At 40.3% G+C, this 23,517-nt stretch overlaps 1 protein-coding gene and 2 long non-coding RNA genes across 4 annotated transcripts in view; all 3 read right to left on the bottom strand.

The window, feature by feature from the left end:
* Positions 1-4,920: 4,920 nt before the first annotated feature.
* On the bottom strand, positions 4,921-6,092 carry LOC308630787 (26S proteasome non-ATPase regulatory subunit 4-like; the record flags this gene model as incomplete). Its single annotated transcript, XM_081261429.1, is given in 2 exon segments — positions 4,921-6,020; positions 6,023-6,092. Coding segments are annotated over 2 exon segments (1,056 nt in total). The 3' UTR covers positions 4,921-5,034.
* A 2,554-nt stretch (positions 6,093-8,646) lies between these two features.
* LOC308630789 lies at positions 8,647-14,049 on the bottom strand. Its single transcript, XR_014018028.1, has 3 exons — positions 12,536-14,049; positions 11,600-11,688; positions 8,647-9,735 (listed from the first exon to the last, which is right to left on the bottom strand). It is a non-coding gene; the product is annotated as an uncharacterized lncRNA (long non-coding RNA).
* An 858-nt stretch (positions 14,050-14,907) lies between these two features.
* Positions 14,908-23,517, bottom strand: part of LOC308630788 — a 28,452-nt gene continuing 19,842 nt past the window's right edge. Inside the window, exons 7-10 of one of the 2 annotated variants that reach the window (XR_014018026.1) lie at positions 21,127-21,219; positions 17,865-18,013; positions 16,663-16,740; positions 14,908-14,986 (exon numbers count right to left, since the gene is read on the bottom strand). This is a non-coding gene — a long non-coding RNA (uncharacterized lncRNA). The remainder of the gene's footprint in view (positions 14,987-16,662; positions 16,741-17,864; positions 18,014-21,126; positions 21,220-23,517) is intronic. The other variant, XR_014018027.1, reaches the window with a different exon arrangement.

Raw genomic sequence — 23,517 nt, 5'->3', positions numbered from 1 at the left:
TGAGTTCTTTCCCTATCCCTGCTTCTGATGTTTCTATGTCCTCCTGTAGAATTGAGTTGTCTTGCATTGTTTGTAATCCTTTTTTCCCTTGTTTTCTCATGTTGTCCACGTTACTTTCCAGCTCTATTTGATTGTCGTGTTTCTGCTCTCTTCTATAGATTTGTTTTGTTTCTGTATTACTCTGATGTCTCTCCTTTGTGTTGTTAAACTATGCCTGCTAACGTGGATTCCACTGGGAAGGAATTCCGACGTCCGAGCTCCAGTGACGACACTACTCTGCTATGACGGGCCCCAGTCTCCTTGCTGGGGTGTCCTAATGGGGGGGTGTGACTGGACTGTCTCTGGTTTCAGCTCCCGGTCGCGGCAGGCGGGCGGTCTCCAGCCGCCCAGTATCACAGGCCGCGGACAGGTGATCAGTCGCCAGCGGGCGGGCGTTCTCCTACCGCCCAGTTACGCGGGCAGTGGGTGAACTGTCACCGGCGGGCCTGCAGTTTCCAGCCGCCCAGTCGCGAGGGCCTTGCCTCTAGTCCCCTGGTTTCTCCTGCTAGTCTTGGTTTTTCCTGCTAGACCAGATTTCCCCTGAGTGATGGTTCTCGGCAGTTCAAACTGTACTCTGGGCCTGCCGTTTGTTGGGTGTGGAGGGTGGCTATTGGGAACCCCGGCACTCTATCGTTTTGTTTCCCTTGTGGGGGATGGGACTGTACCGCTTCCTTCCCCGTCTGAAATCCGGAACTCAGCCTGGGGATCAGTGCGGGCTTGGCTGGCGGGATTCCACCGTGTCGCAGCCACTTATCTCCCTGCTTGCTAGTTAATCCCTTCTCTGCGGCGCCACGCCTTCTGTAGCCGTGGGGCAGGCTGCGCGAATCAGACAGCCTGGATCTCCAGGGTCACACAGTTGGCTTTTGGGATCCCCGGCACTCTATGGTTTTGATTTTTTCTGCTTGCCCCTCCCCCAGCGCTGGCTAGACAGATTTTGTTTTGGCTGCTGATGGGAGGGGGGTTTGAAGGTCAGGTGCCCCTAGTTTTCCCTTAGTCTTTATGCAGACTCAGTTTCTAAGTCTTGAAGGCAGATGAGTAACGAAGGTTTGGGCTGCAATGCTCTTCCCATGGAGGTCTGCATGATCATGAATTATATAAACAAGTTTTTAAAATGAAAGTGAAGTCAGGCTTGGTAATTCCAGTGACTCAGGAGGCTGAGGCCGGAGGATTGCAAGTTTGGGGATAGCCTTGGCAAATTAGGGAGACCGGTTTCTGAGGTTTCAGTCCATAGTTGTCTGGCTTCAAGGTGGAAACATCATGGAGGAAGGGTGTGGTGGAGGAAAGCGGCTCAGCTCATGACAACATCTCCTGCCGCAGTCTGGCTGGGCACAGAATCACGAGCCACTCAAGCAGGAACAAAACTTTATTTTTGAAAATGCCGCCAATAACCCGTAGGCGTCCGGCAAGCAAACCGGTCCACCCATGCAGACGACCTTTTAATTTTTAATCCTTTTATCTTGTTTTATGTTGATGTCATGGGGTAGTATGTTAAAATTAATTCTGATCATTCCTTTTTTTTCACTTTGAACCTGACCTCCAGTGAGAGCAATTCCATGGCATTTATCTGTGGACAAATTTTCAGCTTCTCTCCTTAGAAGGAGCAGAGGCTGCCAGGCCTGGCCAATGTAATGCAAATGATTCCTCTCAATGTCCCACTTCTAGGCAATGTTGCTATGTCCCTCTGCAGTGTATCTATCGCAGAATACACAGAAGGCATCACTGTAGATTTACCTTGGAACCTGGCAAAAAGTGAAGAAAAGCCCAGGCAACAAAGGCACATTTAATGAGGACTGAGCCAGTTAATGTGGGACAGGACAAAACTTAAGGGCAGTGAAGGACCTGAGGTGTTGGAACCTGGGACAGGAGCTAAGGGAAATAAATTTCAAATTTACAAGTGTTAAAATCTACCTAAAAAGCAAAGGTTTGAACTTTGTAGGACTCAAATGTCAAGTTGGAATTTGAGACTTTCCCTTTAAGAAAAACCAGAAGCATTTCAGGAGTACTTAGACACACAGGGCATGATTAGAATCTGCGGTGGGCTAGGAGGACACATTTCCAAATGGAAGTACCTGGTGGTAAGAGGAAGGAAAATTGAAAATTTCAGGACAAAATAAGTTTTCCAGTTTGTGTTATCTCCATAGCAGATGGAAAACTCAAGATTAAGGGTTTTCAGGAGTAAAACAATATCCTTTGGAACTTTCTGGAAAGACACTTCCAAACTGGCTAAAAGCCAAGCAGATACTGACATTACATGAATACTCACAATCACAGGCTTCATGTCTTGATACACAAACTTCATCATTTTTGTGGCCTGCTTGTCATGGGCATATGAATCTGCAACCACAGCACAGACAATCTGACCCATGCAAATTACCTGCAGAAAAAAAAAAAAAAAACAGACCAAGGAACATGCCAGGAGGGAATGAAAATGTGCACTGGAAAGGCTTTTGCCAACTGGGGTTGGGGGAAGACATGCCTGGAATGATGTGTGGGTGACTTGTAGCATAGAGATAGGTCTGGGTTCTCACTCTGGCTCTGCCACTCAGAGCTATATGGCCCCGAACAGTTTGGTAAGACCATCTAAGTTTCCATGTCTTCATCTTAAAATGAAACAGTGTCAACTTAACAGGGGTCTTAGCTGCCTTAAATCTGTTCCAAGACAAGGCTTAGTACAAATAAGAAATCTAACGTTACGAGTCGGATTGTATATGGTCATGTGTTCAAAGTCACCTGGAAAATAATCAGTTCCAAGGAAGAGTAGCTGCTGTAAGAATGCTAGGCACTGTTATGGTGCTACCTCGTCCTGGGCGTACAGTCTGCCTTCTTCACTGCCATTGTCACCAGGAACATCAATTCAAGGATACCAGGCCATGCCAGGGCCTTGGACGCATCAATGGAACTGGGGAAAAAACAAAGCCACTTGTGTGCTGAAGGATCACATGGTCCTCTTCTGTGTAAATATGCAAATCCAAAGAACCACACTATAATTCACATGGGCCAAGCAAGTCCATCACAGGAAGTGTGTTTACTTTATACTGACACTGTGGGAAGTGGGGCACATTGGTTTCACTAGGTGCAGAGGCAAAGAATAAAGGGGGGGAATCTTCAGGAGAGCATTTGGTATTTTTCCCTTCCTGGGAAGGTGTACCCTTGAGTTTCCACAACACAATGTTCAATTGGTGACACTTTTAGGAATCCAGGCTCCTCTTAAGACAGTCTTTCAAAGAAAAAAGGGAGAGAGAATCGTATTTCTTTGGGTTTTCATGAGTCAAGGAAATTGTTCTTGACACTTTTCATTCTTAGATAACAATGGTCAGCCCTGCAGTTACCAGATCCCTCTCTTGACAGGAGCTTATTAATGTATTCACACAAAATCAGTTTCTTAACTTCTTTTTATTTTATTAAGGTATATCCTGAGATGTGTGTGTGTGTGTGTGTGTGTGTGTGTGTGTGAAGTACTTCAGCGTGCAAAGTTGAATTGATTGCTGATGGATAACTGTGCCCTTAAGTGCTTCCTAGGCATTACTGGGTTTGCAAGTCTGCCTTGTCACTTACACAACTCTAGCATGTGGCCTGATGCAGGTCACCACTGCCAGGAAGGGTTCCTCTGCCAAGGCAGGCATGTCATCACAAAACACTGCCTTCCCTGTGGAGGGGTGAATGCCAGACTGATGAATGATGGATCTTGCAAGGGCTTCTGGGGATCTATGAACTGGGTTTAAAAAAAAAAACAAAGCACAAAGCAGATTGGTGTTATGAGTCAAAAGCAACCACAAAGAAATGGGTACATCTTTGTCTACTCTAAATGCCTCAAGCCTGTGTTCAGCTCTAACTGGAGTTTTCTTCAGCCTCACTGTTTATCCGCATGACACTATAGAGGGTACATATGATGAGGATGAGGCAAGGTGGGGACTGGACCAGAGGGAGATTGATTGTGAAAGAACTGCATATGGGAAATTCTACTTTTATGAGAAAAACTACATAGTTTAAACAGTTCTTCGTGAGATACCACTTGAGGTACAATTTCCCATTGTTGGCATGTCTATTAGGGAGCCTGTGTGAGGTTCCCCTTAAGTCAGGGAGGCAGTGCTGACTAAACAAGCATCAGTTGGGAAACTGGGAGACACAGTTCTGGATCCAGAACTGACATAAGTAACTTTGGGCAGAAGTTTTTGTTTGCTTGCTTATTTATTTTCAAACTCTTCAGGCTTTCGTTTCTGAACCTCAAAAATCATGCTTTTAGCTAAACCAACTTTTGAACTTGTAAATTTAGAGGCTTTTTTTGGTACTAGATATTGAACCCAGGGGTTCTTAACCAAAGAGCCATAGCACCATCCCTTTTTAGTTTCTTTAATTTCAAGACAGGGTCTTGCTAAGTTGCTGAGGCTAGCTTTGAACTTGTGATCCTCCAGCCTCAGCCTCTCAAGTCACTGGAATCACAGGCATATGCTACCATGCTTGGCAGACTTTTTTTTTTTTTAACTAATCTGGGTCTATGAATTTAGAGCTGGGGTGCGGATGAAGTTTACTCTTCCTTCATTGAAGGCAAATTTTATAACACAAGAGTGAAGATCTTTAAGAAGTGTCAGTTCTCGTATTCTGTAATTTCATGTAATTGAAGTTACCCAGTGGATATTCCTGTCCCTTGAAGTTGTTGCATGGTGCTCCTGGGGATGAACACCAGGATGTTTTCCAAATAACAGTTTCTTTTCTTCATTTGGTAAACCTCCTTAGACCAACAACCAATCCAGCTTCAGAACATCAGTTGATGTGAGAGGGAAGGCCAAGCTCTTTTTTTTTTTTTTTTTAATTTGCCAAGCTTTATTTAGGTCGTAGTTGTTACAGATAACATATCTAACCCTATATCCCACCCCACCCTATACAGTCCCCTGGGCAGGCTAGCCACCCTTTCCCTCAGTCTCACTTCTTATCCTCCTCCTTCTTGTCTTTCTTGCCATCCTTGGTGGCCTGGGAGGCCAAAGAGCCCATGGCATTTCAAATGGCTTCATTATTAGAATCCACACCTGGAAGGTTCTCTAGGACACTCTGAAGGAACTCAGGGTCCTGCATCACGTCATAATCATCCTCCTCCTTGGCTGGCTCAGATGTATCCAGGGCTGAATTGGCATCGAGGTCAGCTGATTCTGCCTGGCCAAACTCTGCTCCCTGCAGGGACATCTGCATGGCATAAGCAATCTGCTCTTCCTCAGTCATACTGCTTAGAACAGGGAGTCCTGTGCGGCCAAATTCCTGCTGACTGATGGTCATCTTCAGCAGAGCATCATCTGAGTCTTCGGTCCCAGCCGCAGCAATCCCAGCCTCAGCAGCAGAGGCTGCTGCCGCCCACCGTGCCTCTTCCTCCTGCCTTTGCCGCTGTTCTTCCATGGAAACACAAAGAGCCAGGGCCATCTCAGGATCAGCACTGGGATCCACTCTAAATTCAAAGTCACTGGCACCAAGACCCAGCATGGCACCACCTTCACCAGCCAGAATCGGAGAACTGATGAGACCATCAGCCAAGCCGGGCCCAGGAGGCACTGTCACCAGATGAGAACCAGTTCCATCTTTGCCATTCAATGTGTTTACAAAGGCCGTCAGCTTTTCTGTGTTCACCTCCTCTTCCCCAAAATTGATAATGTCAACATTCACTTTCTCTTTCTTGAGGCGTTTAGCCAGTTTAACCAAATCCTTCTCATTGTCTTCTACGGGGCTCCCCACAAAAGCAATGATCTGCATCTTGTGATTCTTGCCCTGTCGGTGCTTCAGAGCCAGATGGGCTATGTGGATGCCAGTGCAGAAGGTGATCTTGCCCTTGGGTTGAACGGTGTGGAGCTTGGAGAGGATGCGGCCGGTGTCAGGGGTGAGTGTGGTCAGCACTTCACAGTCATTGGCCAGTGTGATGAGGCCCACGTTGTTCTCAGGGTTGCTTCGGGTCTTTGAGTGACATACTATGTTGACAGCATCCTGTTGGGCCTGTAGCCAGTGGGTAAGAAGTCTCCATTCCGCATATACTCACTGTTGTCCACACAAACCATAGTGCTCTCCAACACCATCTTGCCACCTTCCTCCCTCCCGGCAGGTCTAGGAACTCCAAGCTCTTTATTTGGGAAAAAAATCTAGACAATTGTATTAGTCAGTGTTCTCTAAAGGAATAGAATCAATAGGAAGTATAATTATAAGCAGGGGATTTATCAGGTTAGCTTATTCGACCAGAAGCTGGAATAGTCTACAATGGCCATCTATAGGCTGAAGAACTGAAAGAACCAATAGCTGCACTGTCCAAGAGGCTAAAGCTCCAGAACAAGAGGGATTAATGGTGCTACCCTAGTCCAACACTGAAGGCTTCTGGAGAAACCACTTTGGAACAGTGAAGAAGTGAGAGTCCCATATCCTCAGACGATTGCAGCTGCAGTCAAGAACCCATTGGAGAAGAATGGAGCTTGCATCTGCTTCTACTTCCTTGTTCTTCCAACTTTCATCCCATCCAAGCCACCATCCTATTGTAACCGCTGTTTACCAGTGACGAGTCCTTGCTTCCCCAAATGCTGAGGTATAACACCAGAGAAGCACGCAGAGGCAAGTTTAGAGTGGAAAGTAGAAGCTTTATTAAAGGACAGCAGAAAAGACTTCTCCCTGGAGGAAGAAGGGGACCCAAGAGGCGGAATCTGAGGAACGGAGAGGTCTTCCCTTTTTTATAGCTAAGGTCTTCTTTCAGCTTTCCCACACTCCTGTCCTTTGTTTTCCGTTATCTTGCAGTGATAGGAGGCAGGTGGGAAGGCCCAAAAGGTAGGGGATAGGTGGGCTGAAGGAATAATCTGGGCAGAAAAGGCCTGGGGCAGCTTTGATCAGCATTTCCCTGTTTGCTGGGAGCTGTTTCATTAACAGTTCCTTAGAATAGGTTCCAGGCCTTGGGGACATTAACATTTCAATTTCCCCAAGTGTTGCTCTGGTTTCCTGGACTCCATTCTCAATAATGGCCTCTGTTTTATTTATCTTACTTGATATTAGACCCGATTTACCTAACTACACTAACTACCTATCTGTAAATCTGGCTTCACTATTGGATGGTGCTGCCCACACTTAGGGAGGGTCTCCATTTCAGTTGGCTATCCCACATGCCAGTCATTCCTAGACACACTCTCATTGACACGCCCATAAACTCCTTAATCTTGGGCATATCTTAATCCAATCAAGTTGAAAATTAAAATTAACCATTAGAACACTGCTCTCTCCTCTCCTGTGGCCCTCTGTGTACAGTGGTGGGTTAGCCTGGGGTGATGAGGGTTGGTGTACACTGGTGGGTTAGCCTGAGGTGATGAGGGTTATGTGCAGATGACCTTAAATCCTCTTTCTAGCTATAGGGCAAGTGAAAAACCCTTTCCTAATATTTCCTTCAGGTTTCAGCAGCCCTTTGGGTATAATTTTGTCCTTTAAATGTATCTTTAGTTTTCATTTTTATGAGATTTAATCATATAAAAGCAAAATAGAACTATAAATGGCTAGTGAACATCTGAAAAAAAGAAATAGTTTCACTAATAAAGTAATGCTAATCAAAATAACAAAATACAATTTTTCTCTAAATTGTGAAAGATCAGAACACATAATACCCAATGTTGGTAAGGTAAGGGCTGCTGAAATGGGAAACAATCTCTCCAGGCTCTTTTTAAGAACCTATGACATAGAAATTCTACAAGTAGGAATCAGTCTTAAGGATATAAATGGAAATATGTGCAAATTCATGTACTAGAATATTTGCTAAAATGTTGTTTGTTCCCCCAAATGAGGATTGGTTAAGTAAATAAGAGCCTATCCATTTGAATAAAAACCTGTTTCAGTTAAGAATCCCTTTTTGAAAAATATTTAGTGACATGAAGAAAGGTTCATGATAGTGCTATTTTGTAAAAACAGAGGGATGTCAGATTATAGATACAATATGATACTCATTTTATTTTTATTTACTTATTTATTACACCCTAATAACTCTTAAGATTAGAAGGAAATCTATCAATATGATAATAGCATGTTTAAAACATTATTCAAAACTTGGAGAAAGATAAAAGAAGATTTCATGTGCTTTTAATGAACACAGTCCAACAAACCTGTCAATGGTTACCTTGTTCTTTAGGGGATCATTTTTTTTAGGACTTTTTATTTAATAATGATTAGGCTGAAATTCGGTTAAGTTACATAGTAACATGTAGTTTATTTTTTTAGTAAAGAATCAAATGATTCCTTCCCTTAGAAATGATAGCCTCAAAGATTACAGCTTTATTCCCTCTAAGATATTTACCACTTCTGTTATCTGTATCTGCTACGTCTTTCATTATTCTTTCAGTGACTTTATACTCAATCTCAAGTTCATTTTCATTCAGTTGAATCATTTCACTGGTCCCCTCATTAATAAGCTAAATAGGTCTCTGACAGAGAATAAAATTATGGCATTTGCAGGTAAATGGATGGAGTTAGAGAATATCATGCTAAGTGAAGTAAGCCAATCCCAAAAAACCAAATGTGGAATGTTCTCTTATAAGTGGATGCTGATCCATAATGGAGCGGACATGGAAAAAATGGAGGAATTTTGATGGTGCAAAGGGGAGAAAGGGGTGGGAAGGTGACATGGGGGCAGGAAAGATGGTAAAATGAGATGGACATCATTACCCTAGGTACATGTATGACTGCATATATGGTGCAATGCTACATTGTATACAACCAGAGAAATGAAAAATTGTGCTGCAATTGTATACAATAAATCAAAATGCATTCTGCTGTCATATATACCTAATTAAAATTAATTAATTAATTTAAAAATAAAAAATAAGTCTCTGACACATGCTTACTTTAGATTTGCCTGAGAATTAGGATTTTAATATTTGATTACTTTAATAGTGATTGTATGTGTATGTATGAAAGGTTTCCAGTAGATTTGGGTTTTCTTTATATTTTTCTATATTTGTCAAGTGTTCATTACAGGGAATTTTACTTCTATCATAAGAAAGTGCAAACATGCATGTATATGTATGAATTCATACATTCTATATTGATTTCTCAATCCACATTTTCTGTAATCCTGTACCTGGTGAGGACACAGCACACCCAGGATTCCTAAAGGTGTCTTTGCAGCTGACAGGACAGATTCTGACTGTGATATGGAAAAAAAATTTTCTCAAGCTTCCTGCTCATGTGTTGCAGTCTTGGTTTTCAGCCTATAGTGCTATTGGGAGGTGGTGGATTTTTTAGGGAGTGGAACATATTGGAAGGAAGTCACTAGGAATGTGCCCTTGCAGTGGCTATTAGGACTCCCATATCTCTCTCTCTCTCTCTCTCTCTCTCTCTCTCTCTCTCTCTCATTCCTAGACACCATGAGGTAAGAAATTCTGTTCTACTGTATGCTTTTTGCCATGAGGTACTACTTTGCTACAGGCCTCCAAATAATGGAGCCAACAGACCATGGTCAAAACTTCTCAAACCATGAGCCAAAACAACCTTTCTTCCTATTAAGTGGATTTCCCCAGGTGCTTTGTCACAATGATGGAAAGCTGACTAACATACTCCCTGAAACTTAATCTGCCCTGCTGGATAAGTTCAGAGGTGTCCATCATCACAGCCATGTGAGTTGGACATAGGGCTCTCTTCTGCAGTGGAAGACTCCAGTGTGAATAGGCAGCTCCTTCACTGATGGAAACTGGAGTCTGAGTCCTGTGGGAGAGAATGGGAAGCACAGGAGGCTCTGAAATTCAAGGCCGAGTGAGGGCTGGAGCAGATCAGAGGAGGAAATGAACCCACATCATGGGAAAAAAACCTGAAGGCAGGGAAGGGAACAGGGTCAACCTACTTCCTGCCTTCATACTCTGATTTTCTCTTTCATCTCTCCCTCTCAACCCCAAAGCCATGCAGCTCATATAACTAGGGTCCCTGGTGTTTCCTTAGTTATGCAAATGAGAATTGTGACAGTGACAGTGTTTTCTTATTGGTTTCATTGTTCTCTCTTGTTTATTGACTGGAAAGGACTCTTAGTGAAATATTCAGATTTGAGTGTCCACTCTTCAGATACCAGCTTCCTCGGGAAACATCATTGTCCCACTCAGGACAAGCTAGGGACAGAGGTGCAGCAACCCACTTGCTGATGGTGGGTTTGACTAGATTCCTTGACTGGAGCACACACATCCTGGCATGGACACATCGTGGCCTGGTGAGAAGGCCTTAAAGATAACATCGAGTCAGCTGCCACCTGATTACTCACTGTCACCAAGAAGATGACAAGAACTGAAAATACACGTCCCTTCTTGCTGAATTCTGCCACTTCAGAAACTGAGACAGTGGAAGTCACTGAACACAGAGACAGCAGGAGAGCTCTGCTGCCCCCTGTTGCTAGGTCCTGGTAATACTGGCCATTTTAACCAATATGCTATCTAGCTTCAGTAATTTTATTATATAAGGGAATAAGATTATAGGCAAAAATCCAAATTCAATAAGTCTTGGCTATTACCAACATTTTAAATTGTTGCCAGTCTTAAGATAAAAGTTCTATCGCGTTGCTTAAAATTTGCCTTTTAAAAATACCATGTGAGGCTTTAGAAGTTTAATGGTTTTATTTTCCCTGTGATCTGCCAGTAGGAATGCTTTTCTTAGTTTTCCTTTATTCTTATTAACGTATAAAAGTTTTTGTTGCATATTTTTAAAATTTATTTTTCCCTCTTCCATAGTCAAATTTGTCAGTCTTTTCCTTTATAGCTTTTGGGTTTCATGTTGTACTCATAGAAGTCTTCCCCAAGCTATGGACTTAAAAAAATAATAATCATGCATATTTTTCCTAGAAATTTCCTGCCTTTGTTTTTAATTTTTAAAACTTCAATCAATCTAGGATTTATTTTCATTGTAAGGTGAGAAATAAGACAGTTTTATGTTTCTTTCTTTGTCTTTGAAAGGGTTTGTTAATTGCATCAATTATCTCTGTTTAAATACTCCATCTTATTACTTAATTAACATGCATTTTTATTTCTCATGATACCCCATTTTCTGATCTATTTCTGAACTCTGTGCTGTCCCATTGGTCTTTCAGTCTCTTCCTGTGACAGTATCTATAATGTTTAACATCTTGAGACGTGTACTATATTTCAGAAGTGTATAGGGCTAATTTCCCTTTGTTACTACTATTATTTTTCACAATGTCTATTTTTATGTTTTAATTTTATGTCTTCCTAGCTAAGGACTGCATCTTTCCCTTTATCCATGTCTTTTAAAATTATTATTAGACTGTTACAGTTATACATAGTAGTTGGGTCCATTCTAACAAATCATGTCTCATTTTAAGTTTAATACTAGTTTAAAACTTCTCTTAATGTGTAGGCCCTGCACATTCTTATTGATTTTATCCTCAGAGATGTTTCTGTTTGCTGTTGTTAAGGGGAACTGTCATCCCACTGCACTTTCTGATTATTGCTTGTGTGTAACATCCCATAGCTGAGCTTACAATAGTGATTTGAAATTCAAAAGGAAAGCAAGGTTAAAGGACAGCTGTATCCTTATTTGTCAGTTCTGTTCATTCAAAAAATGTACTGACCTCAAATGACTGAGTCCCCAGAGGTATGGTTAAAGGAAAGTCTTCTAGGATGCTGGTTTCTTGGAGATGTTGTGATATGCACAAGGGTCCTGAAATAAAGACACTTTTATTATTTTAATGGAAAGTATTGATTGTGAAGATCTAGTTGACTGATATAAAAACCGTTTTTTAAAAAAACTGCATGTTGCTGCATGGTCTTCAGATTTTTATTTTCATCACTTTGGGGAAGTTTCTATAAATTAGAGGAGTTCTTTGAGTTTCATCCATTAAGGGACCTCGGAAACACAATTTGAAAAAGAGATCAAATAAACACGTGGTGCTTATTGAAACGTGAGAGAGGCTGGAAGCACCTGGAAAGAGCTCTCTTCCCTAGAGTGTCCTAAAGGCAAACTCATCTTTACCCTCATCTTTAATTGCTGCAAAACATCTGAGTGGAATTAAAGAGAAAGCTGATCATGAAAGTTCTTCAGTATTCCACCATTCCTCTGCAGGGGAGATGCTGGGAGGGTGATTTTAGCTAGAATCAGCCTGCAAGCTTCATTCAACCCCAACATCTAGATTAAAAAGAATAAGGAAGGAGGAGGAGGAAGAGGAGGAGGAGGAGGAGGAGGGAAAAAAGAAAGAAAGAAAGAGAGAAATCTAATCAGTTCAGTAAGGAATACAAAGGTGTGTAATATTTACCAGAAAATGAATTTTAAAAACACAAAGGAAGGCTGCTAAAACTATTTTTCACATAGGAATATCATAACCTACACATGGGCCCTGGTGCACACTTGTTTATTTAAAGCATTGTTTTAAATAATCACATACATCTACTCTAAGATGCTATGATGCTACAGAGAGGGAACATGGGACCCCCTTTGAAAACCATGTCAATTGTCACTGTTTTAGGAGCAGCAGACTTTATTTGGTATGAGGTATAGGTTTAGAAATCACCTTCCAATAAACTGCTGACAGGACCTATTTGCACTGAACGTAGTAGGGCCACTCCTCCATGGAAGATGCCAAAGTCCATAATGGTGATGATTATGCTATCTTTGAAAAGGACTCTCATTCCAGCATTCACAATTGCAAGGGAATTTTGCTGATGTGGACCAGTCTGAAAGCTGACACAAACTCCCACTGGAAAATAATAAGAATCTTTTTTTTACTCTGGAAAAATTTCTTGATATGTACAGACATATCAAGAGTAGCACAATAAATGCCTTTCACCTAGGTTTGCAGATTCACCAATGGCTAACATTGTACCATATATGCATGTTCTCACTGTACTGCACACACACACACATGCACACATGCACACACATGTTCCATCTAAGAGTTAATCACAGACATCATTGACACTCATCCCTAAATATTTCCATATGTAACTCCTAAATCCAGGGTTGTCTCCTGTATAACCATTGACCAACACCATTGTCATAATAATAAGCCTTATTAATGAGAAAAGATTCAATACTGCTATTTAAATACAGTTCATGCTCAGATTTCCTCAAGTATACAAGAAGAAACTTTATGGTTACCCCATGAGAGCCACAAAGGTGTTGTCTCCACCTCTCTTAGCTTCTTTATCCTAGAAGAATTTATTTATTTATTTATTTATTTATTTACTTACTTACTTACTTACTTACTTATGAGAGTCATAGTCAGTTGTTTTGCTGACTACCCTCAACTGGAGCTTATCTGATTATTTCTTCATGGATTGATTTAGGTTGAACTTTGGAGGGTGACAAGAACACTATATAGGTGATGTAATGTAGAATCTGCTGCTTCATTTACTTCAAAATCACCCCACTCCCTGCTATAGACACCCTAATGGAAAGTCATGAACCCGGGTTAGGTTCCATTCTCAGAACACCATCTCTCTTCTCATTTGGCAAAACTTTTCCTGAGTCTCAGCATCCTTAAAACGAACCAGTCATGAATCTGCATGTTGGGTTCTGAGGATCAGTGACAAGTTATCAATAGCAAATCTTAATTTCATTTCATTTTCCCTATACTTTATTTTTCTGTATTTCTGAATTTTAAAGTTTTTTTTCTGTAAGCCCTAGGGCAGAGAAGACACCTATTAACATTTTTAGCAAAGGGTGATGACCATCTGTCTTTGACGCTCATGTAGTGCCCAGCAGACTTTCAAACTCTGAGTGGGTGAATAATACCAGGCGAAAATGCCCACAAAATAGATGTTCTGCTCTTCTATGTTTTGGTGTTGGAAATTGATTTTTATTTACTGGCTCAAGTGATCTGAAACACAAGAACTGAGATTCAATAGTAACATCCACTTTTGACCAAGTTTTCAATTGGCAAACAGGTATGCCATCAAAGAAAGAGCAAGTCAAAGGTAGATTCTGCCCGTTGATGAATATGGAATCCTCCTATACTGACAGTGTCTTAGATTATCAGAGCTCAGTTGGTTGCTAGCTCGTATCCTTGTAGTCCTCATTAATTGAAAGAAAACATTAGTCTTGGACAATAAGACCTAAATGAAAGATTTTATAAATTATTTTTTACTTAACTGTCCTGAGGCTGATGGTGGACTTTAGACCTGGTTCTGTCACTCATTCACTGTGAATGAACCTTTGTTGAAAAAATTAAACTTCTTTGGACTGCAATTTCCACACCTATGCAATAAGGATATTGGGTTATTGGTCCTTTTTAATTACATGAGTTGTGATTCCAAAGATCCTGGGCTTTTAGAGCATTTGAAGAAGGGTAAGAAAATAATGCAATGTCCTAGAGTTTGCTAATGAAACTGGTTAATGTTAAATCTGCCATTATTGCTTATACCTAGGCATGTGCAAAATATTTGCTACAAATTCTATTTTTTTATTATGCTGAGTTTAATTCAAAATAAAAATAAGGCAACTAAATTCAAACATAGAAGTGGATATTGTAAACTTCATAACCCATACCTTTCTAGAGACAGAAATGAAAACAGAAACTAGGATTTGTTCTGGTTTCAGGCTTGCATTTGCTGCTCCAGCAAGAAAATGATCATTTAAAGGAATTTGCTGGATTCCTTCTATGAAGGAGGAAAAAACATTTATTCCCAAGTATATAGTACTGAAACTTACTTTATTAAATCCAGTCATATTTCTATTCTGAAAACACATTGTAAAATTAAAATTAAATTGAAAAATTGCCACATGTAACGTCATGACTATCCCAAGATTTCGTTTGTATCCAGATGTACTGGGGACTCTGTCTTGGAAAAACAACCTTCTACCTGTACTAACAGAGCAGGACTCCTGTGATTTATGGGAAACACTTGCTAAGCTTACAATGCGTGACTTACACGGCAGAGCGATCCAGATCAGTGGACAAATGTGACAATGGCAGACAGATGAGTGGATGGGGAGATCATGAGCATGTGTTGGAAGGGCTGGACTGTCCAGGGAGGAATGGGAATAAGCATGGGCGCATTACTCACGAGAGCAGTGACATCCACAATTAAATACCAACGACAGCAACAATCAATACATGAAACAATCTTAAGCCTATGTGATTCTTTCAAACCCACATCGGAAAACATGGACACTCAAATCAATGTCACTCTCCATGAAACAACCACCTTGGGAGAAAGGACAGGTTTAACCTAAATGGTGCTGTCCACCTGTGATGTTCTGGGAACTCTGGAGGAAGGTGCTTGGTGGTGATAAATCTTTATCCGATGAAGGTGAGTCTGTCTTTTGTTTCATTACACAGGGGCCACTTCCCTGGTCTGCTGCTCCTACTGGAAATTTCCTTTCATATAAGTCTGCCTGACAAGGTTGGTATAAAATTTATACCAGCATGATATATATATATATATATATATATATATATATATATATTCCCTCATTCATAACGTAGAGCTTCTAAAATCCTTGTAGGCAAGAGTATTAGGAAAATATTTTGCTCTAATATTGGTTTTTGATCTGGTTGCTCCTAAAACCTTTGTAATTTCCTGAGTGATATGAGCATCTGAAACAGTTCCTAAGTTCCTTGGAATCCACAGGTAAATAGGAGCATCATTTGTTCTGATGAGGTGACTTTTGGTGGGCATCTGGACAAACTCAGGTTAGGGGCTGGTTGCCAGGGAAACCAAACAAGTGATTAGAGGATTACTGCTTTTAGCAGAGGCCAAATGATGTCTTCACTCATGCTTATATAATGAAAATTCCATAAAAATTCAAAAGGACTAGGGTCTGGGCCAGCTGAAGATACCTGGAGATAAGGCTGGGAGAGGGCACACTTTGCCCTACTCATGTCTTCTACTTGGTGTTCTTCAGCATCCTTCCCAACATCCTTTATAATGAATGGGTAAAGTTCTGTGAGCTACTCTAGCAAATCAGTGGAAACCAAGGGAAGGGTCATAAGAGTCCCAATATATAGCCTGTTGGTCAGAAGCTCCAGAAGACTAGAATTATTGTTGGCATCTAAAGTGGGGACAGTCTTGTGGACTGAGCCCTCAGTGTGTGGGATCTGATTTTATCTCCAGGTAGGCAGTACCACAATTGAGTTAAACTCAGTGAATGTCTGATAGAGAACAGCTTGGTGAGTGAGGAAAATCTTCCCACTCTGATGTTAGAAACATTGTAGGTTAAGACACCTAAGTGCAGGACAAAGAGTAAGTCATGAAGCTCTTAAAACAAAATTGCTACTAAACTAAAACTCTATGCTCTGTTCCTTTATAGTCTTGCTCTAATACATAAATCAATGGCAGGATTTTACTTTCTTGGTGTTTTCTTCACGGTTTTATGGTGCTGGGGATTGAGACTATGGTCTTGCCCCTGCCAGGCAAGCACTTCACCACTGAGCCCCAACCCCATGGGTTTACTTTTAATAATAAATAGATAAGGAGATAGACAAGTTGAGATGTGTTCACTGGTGCTCCCTGATTGCTTGAAGTGCCATTTCCACCCACTGTTCTTGAATCTGTGTGCTTTCAGGTCTAGTCACAGCCAAATGAAAAGTCAGCACTGCATCCAACGATGTCAATGAGGAGTTCATATTATCTTACTACTCTGTGTTGATGTTTGTAAAATAGACATCAGTACCTATAAGGGAATTCAGTGACTCACCTTTGGAAGCAACTTGGAGGATGCAATTACCCACACCCAAAATGTTGGTAATCTGCTCATCATGTAACCACTTAAGGACTAAAAGAAAGATGAATAAGCAATCTCAGGGCTTTTGTTGTTAAATAAATTGTGAAAGGGCTGAATTAAACAAAGAATGACATTTCTTTTCAACCTAACTCAGCAATTAGAATTTTAAAAATGCCAGCATGGATGAAATTTTCTTGCAAACCCTAAAATGTTTTTCAGGAAACATTAATCCTTTTACTTATTTACTAAACAGAAATCGTGAAGACAAATGAAAATGAAAGTGAAAATTCACTTGAATGCCACTGCTAGAATTTGGCATGGAGGTGTGAGATGGAGCAGAGGTGAGATGGCCTCTAGGCAATACACAATAACAACCTTTGGATCTGGGGAAGCAAGCTTCTGGGAAAGGCCATCCATGAGGATCCCATTGGTGAAGAATTTACTTCCAACAATGAACTACAGATAGCATGACTGAGATTACCATTGCTGGTTAAAGGCCCTCAAGGAAAGAAAGTACAACCATAACAACTCAGGAAGCCTGGAATATGAACACAGAGTCCTGAAGAGGCCAGCAGAGACAAAACCATCATAATCAAAGAAGAGAATTAGGACTGGACTGCAGAGATAGTCTGGTAATTCTTTCATGCAGAGGGATTAAAGGTTAACAGGCATAATGCTGCCTGGATATTACTTATAGTTTATACCTATTTACATGTATATTATATTTATTTTAGTATTTTATAGCTCTATATTATATATTATAGTTTTAATATAGAATTACAATATGATGTTGAATAAATTGTGTGGTTTGCATTCATATTTGTTATCAAGTCAGTTCTTCTCAATAAATCTATCAGCTGTCTTTATAAAGTAACAAGTTGAAGCACTCCTTTGGGAGCTGTTAATGATAGACCTTTTGGGACTGGGTAGATCCTCAAGAGACAGTTGTAGACAAGTTCAGCTGGGTGGGTGAACCAGGAAGACATCTCCCCCCTACCCCCACAACAAACCTGATCACTTAAATGGATTTTGCAACAGGGTTTGAAATTGGCAATGCATGATTCAGTTATGTGAAATACATAGATGGACACAGCAGAACATGGTAGAAACAGAGGATGATACAAGCTCTCCTTCCTGCAGGACCCACACTCAGGTGTGGGGTGCAGGGAACCTACTGCCATGTTCCTGATCTGTTGTTCAGCCAGGGTTCTCAGATGCTTCAGGAGAGCATAATATATCTGTGACTTCTCTTTGGTGAACTTGGTAACCACATCAAGGATGTCCTTCACCTGAGTCAGGCTGAGGCCAGCATCCAGGGTCAGTTCTGAAAGTAAGACAGCTTCGTTAATATTCTGCAAGCCTGGAAAAGAAGAAAGCAAGTAAGGAGAGAAGACCATTGTGGGTATATGGTGCCACCTTTCTCAGAAATGCTCCATTTTGCTGATTATTAAAGTAACACATACTCACAGTAGAACAACTTATGAATACAGAAAAGTGTGGAAAAGAGAGCACAAATAATACAGGATCTCTGAGAAGTAATCACGATCCTTAGAACCAGAGAGTGATAGCTCTCTGCTGCATGGATAGAGTGCTCCCTCACCAGGCACTACTTGGCCCGTCCCCACCTCTCCTCTCCCAGCAATAGGTGCTGTTTTCAGCCTCTGGCCCTTGGTATATGCTACTCCCACTTTCTCTACCTAATCACTCCACTTGCCTTGTGACTTCAGCTTGGCAAAACCCTCCCTAACTCCCAGGGAGGTTGGGCTGACCTGTTATCTGCTTCTCTAACATTTGCACCTCTCCTGTATAGCACAGGTTGCAATTGCAATTTTGCATTTTATTTGCATATTATTTGTGTGAAACAGATTATGAGCTTCATGATGGCAAGGTCCAGACCTTTTTCTTTAGACTCTTTATCCTCAGTGCCTATCTCCGTGCTTGTTTCCCTATCTAACTTCAAGCCCTCCCCATATGAAAGCTGAGTTTGAATTTCACACCTTTCACCATGCTTTCATGGTTCTCTCATTTCTCTATTTCCCTATTAAACTTGTTCTATGTGATTGATTGGTACTGAAATGTTCTCTAATTGAACCATGACCCTAAGTGCCACTGTGAGTAAACGCTCACTGGTCTCTTTCCCTCCATCCATCAACCCAACACCTACTGTGTGCACTGTTCTAGGGACTAAGAGCACAGATAGGTCTCCTCTCTATCAGGAAGTCAGCATTCAGCAGGGGAAGATGGTTATAACCAGGCAAATGAATAAATGATGTATTTCAGATATGAGAAGTGCTGTGAAGTACCAAAACCAAGTAATAGGGTAGGTGTGAGAAGGGAGCTTGCAAACCCCTCCCGTAAACTCATTTCAGTGGTTATTAAGCAATGCCTTATCCGCTTAGGAAATCTTGTCTTGAAACTGAGAAAGTTCAGCTAATGAATTTTTACCTTCAAAATTGCTTTTCCTTGCCTTTCCATTCCACCCTGCACTATAGTCATGAGTTCTTAAAGAAGAAAAATATTATAATTCATAATCTCTTATGTTTCTAAGACCTGAATGGGCTGATAGGGAACCCAGGAATGTTCTGGATTTTGTTTCATCAACACAGACTAACTCAGCAGGGGGAGCTCATGCTTTAATTTTGGGAAGTTAGACAGAAAGGACTCTTGTAAAAAGAAACTGAAGTCAGCATTGGGACTCCTTTAAACAAGGTTTGCTGGCAGTGCTGCATGGAGCTGAGACCTTTGGTGAAGCAGGGCTTGACTTTCACTGGGATAAATAGATGGAATGATGAATTTGTCTCAGGGTGAAATTTCTTCAACAAGATTCTGTTATGCTTACCCAACTGGCTAACTGAACAGATATCCCAGCTCAGGAATCTAAAGGTTTATCTAGAAGGTAACTGTGCACACGTCCACATCTCCATAGCTTTTCATATTACATTGTGAACTTAGGTCATGAACTTTTTTGACCTGTCTTAACATGGCTGTGATTTGTCATTGAACAAATAGCGATCTGTGGCCTTGAGATTATAAAACATATTTATTTAGACATCAAAGGATGTTTAATTGCAGGTTCACTACAAGGTAATCCAAGTTTAGAGAAGAAAACTAAATAAAGATTGAAAGAATGAGTTAATTTCTTACAGAATCAGAACTGTGAGGGTGACTCAGCAATTTTGAAACCACAGATGAAATCAACAACACTAGCAGTTCTTGTGCATGTGAGTGTGTACACTTGTGTGTGTGAGCCACATTTGTCCAGTTATTCAAAGGACTCTAAAATACCAGAGAAGGGTGTTTTAGGTGTGAGCTTCCCTAGCATTATACATCCTTTTGTTTACTAGACATTCTACAAGATAGAAAGCATTTTTAAAAATGTTCTCTTCTTTCTACTTATCCAAGACAAACAGATGTGTTCATACCAGGAAAGTATTAAGAAGAGCATAAAAAAAATACACACAAAATATTTTACCTCATGTTTGCAAATTTATATCTGGCTTTAAATCAATGTATGCAGCATTTTAAATGGGTATTTTTTCACCTTTTCTCCTTAAAAATCCCCAATTCTCCTTAATTAACATTTAAAAATCACTATAACTGAGATAAGCCAAACACAGCACCATCTTAAAAGCATCCATTACAGCGTGGAAGAAGATTTCACTATTGATAACAGAAAATATTAATGTCAACTATTGTTTATTCTACCATTGTAGATGCATAATCTCCTTATGCATCTAACATTCCCAAGATATGGTTAGTTCTTGGGAAGAAATCAAAGCTTTTTCAGGAGGTTGGTTTACCAGCAGGCAATCCAGGGAAAAGCCTAATAACCATTAAACTAATCAATAAATAATTGTTTAATAGTTTTATTCCACATGTACTTTTCACAGAATGATGTTAATTTAAGGAATCAACTCCACTGAGTCCTAAATGATGGAGGAAAACCAAATCATACCTTTCCTTATTGGGTACTTTGGGGACAGCCACTGAAATTGGATCTGCTGAGCTGGAGAAGGAGGAACTGGGGGCATACGTAGGCCTGCCTCTGGCCTGTGAAAATGCCATGGGCTATTAACAGGGAGCATGATAGCTGTTCTTCTCTGTTGCTAAAGGAAAGAAATAAGCTAAGCATTCCCTGAACAATGGAAATATCGGAGATAGCTGAATGAATTTCTGGATGAATCAACAAACATTTGTTGAACTCCAGCTTTGTGCAGAAAATTGAGTTTCAAGAGAGGATATGTAATCTTTACTGGGAGTTTCTGAATTTAGGAGATATTCTTTTCAAAAGATTAGCTGTGGTTCAGCATTATGGTGCCAAAAATGATTTCCTCCAGCTGCATGGCCCCGTGATTTGGTTAATGTCAAATAGCCTTTGCTTTCTTCAGCCAAACCATCTGCAATATAAGGGCGTTGTTATAATAAATGAGAACACACCTTCTTTTGTGTTAGTCACTGTGAATGATTCCAAGGGCCTTGCAGGAGAGATGATAATTGGATAGAAAACTTCTTTGAACTTCATATCAGGCCCTAAAGGAAAAAGAATTATCATTAGTAGAGTAAGAAGCCAGCTAGATTTCATTTTGCAAATAACACTACAACTTAGAAGTGATTCTTATAGACCTAATGAATAATATGAAATAAAACTATGACAAAGGAGGCTTGTCTTCCTCCTTAGTCATTTTTCCCATATTTGAGCTGAATCTGGCCCAAATAGTAAGCCAGAATTTCATACTCTAGAATTTAGTAAGAGGAACATCTATATTGCTATTGATCGATGCTTCAAAAAAAAAATGGAAATATTAACCCCAGAAAAATCTAATCATATTCTAGAGTTGGAATGAGAAACCAAATTGCTTTTTTAGGAGCCAAAGAAATTAGTCATATAACAAGATGAGCCAGGCAAAAGGGCAATCGAATCACTAGGTATGTATTTTGATCTGCGAGTAGATGCCACACTTACACCTCCTTCCACAAATTTAGATTTTCAATATAGGAAGTCAGAATTGGGGTCTCCTTGCTACCCACAGAGGGAAGTGTGTCCCAATACAAGAGAAGTGTTGGGATACTTCACTGTCAGTTCCAGAGGTCTTTTAGGGCTCCTGGGGCAATCCAGGTAGTCCTCTCCCCACAGAAAGTCAGAACCTTCTGTGGGGGATCCTCTGCCATCCTCTGCAGTATTTACATTTATAGTCAGACTTAGTGCTCATGTCCATAACAACACACACAGACTTCTTTACAACACACAAGCTGAACAAGAATGAATGGAACCTCCATGGGTAACAAAACAAAGAAACTTGTCAGAATGGTGGCCTAATCAATTCATAATTACATTCACTGCTTTGCATATTTATTTTTCCATCTGTTATAGTTTCAAAAAACGAAGTGGATTTTAATTAAATTTTAACTTATAATCATTTAAGAATCCTATGTACTGGGGATAAAACTTCAAATATCCAATTCTCAACTGAAAAATAATTATTGACTAAGTTACAAATGATAATGGAACATCCACAGAGAACTGACTACATGTAGACTGGGGACTGTGAGCTATTTATTATCAGGCAAGCATGGAGAATGGAAATACACTAAGTAAACCAGGAATCAGGGGAACCAGGTTCTTTCCCTATCTGGGCACTAAGTAGCCAGGCAAATTTAGGAAAACCTGGAAACTCTCTTGACCTGGCTTGCTTTCTTTGAAAATCAGGGATTTGACTAGATGATCTAGGAAGGTCTTTTGGCTCTCAGAGGTCAACTGAAGTGTGGGGTAAGACTGGCTGTTTTATTGAACAGCAGAAATTCAATAAAAACATAGAATGTCAAACCTATTAAAGCCAGTGGGGACCTTTCTCTCACATATGATTATTGTTTCCTAAGCAAGATTCAAAGGTTTCACAGCTACATTTGAAAATTGGATTTTTCTCAATTAGCAGTAGTTCATGGGCAGAATTTCTTTATGGTTTCCTTCAGTCAATTTCTCTAAAACCAACTGCTGTGATAGGTAACAATAAGAAGAAATGAACAAGTATGAAATAAATATTTATGAGGATAATTTGCAAATATTGACCATGTTTAATCCAGCAGCCTTTTTCTCTTCTCTTCTTTTTAAATGGATTTCTGTGGTCTCAGTTTTGGTTCAATACAGGAATCATTTAATACGCTCATATTTTCTCTAAAATTGTTCCTATTTCACTGAGTCTAATTAAATTTGTCACTATTTCCAGCAAAGAATATGACATTGAAAGAAAAGTCCTTGACTTCCAATTGCTCCTTCACTTGAGTAAATATGGGAATCACTGGTCTAGTTTAACAGAAGAAAAAAATGGAGGCCCAAAGAGGAGAAGTGACCTGGTCAAGGTGACACAGATGGTTAATGTGAACAGGATCATGAACCCAGGGACACCAGGCTCCTTGCCCAGAGCTCTCTGAAACTGAAAGAGTTCCATGCATCTGGAAGAAGCATTGTTTAAATAATTTTCCAGTTAATAATAAACAAGGGAAGCTTTTTTCAAGCAGGAATTGAATTGTTTAATTTGTTTGAAATTATGATGATACCCTTGCAAAAATATTTTATGAAAAACTATTTTGTTCTTTTTTGGGAGCATCCAAAGGACAGATCTTTTGGTGGAATTTCCATGCTTTCATAGATCATTTCACTCTGAAAAATGTAAACAATGAACAACAATCATGGCAAAGCCTGCTGCATATAAGCAGTAATTAAAAGCAGACTGGCTAAGTGAACTTCTTTTTATCATGAAGAGTCTGTAAATGTTGCATTAAGTTATTAGTGTTAGAAAGGGTGACAGAGATGGGAGTCCCTGGGAATGA

This window comes from Spermophilus citellus (genome assembly GCF_964194105.1).
Source record: "Spermophilus citellus genome assembly, chromosome: 11".
NCBI lineage: Eukaryota > Metazoa > Chordata > Mammalia > Rodentia > Sciuridae > Spermophilus > Spermophilus citellus.
The sequence above is the reverse complement of the archived record's forward strand: the minus strand, read 5'-3'. Positions and strand labels throughout refer to the sequence as shown.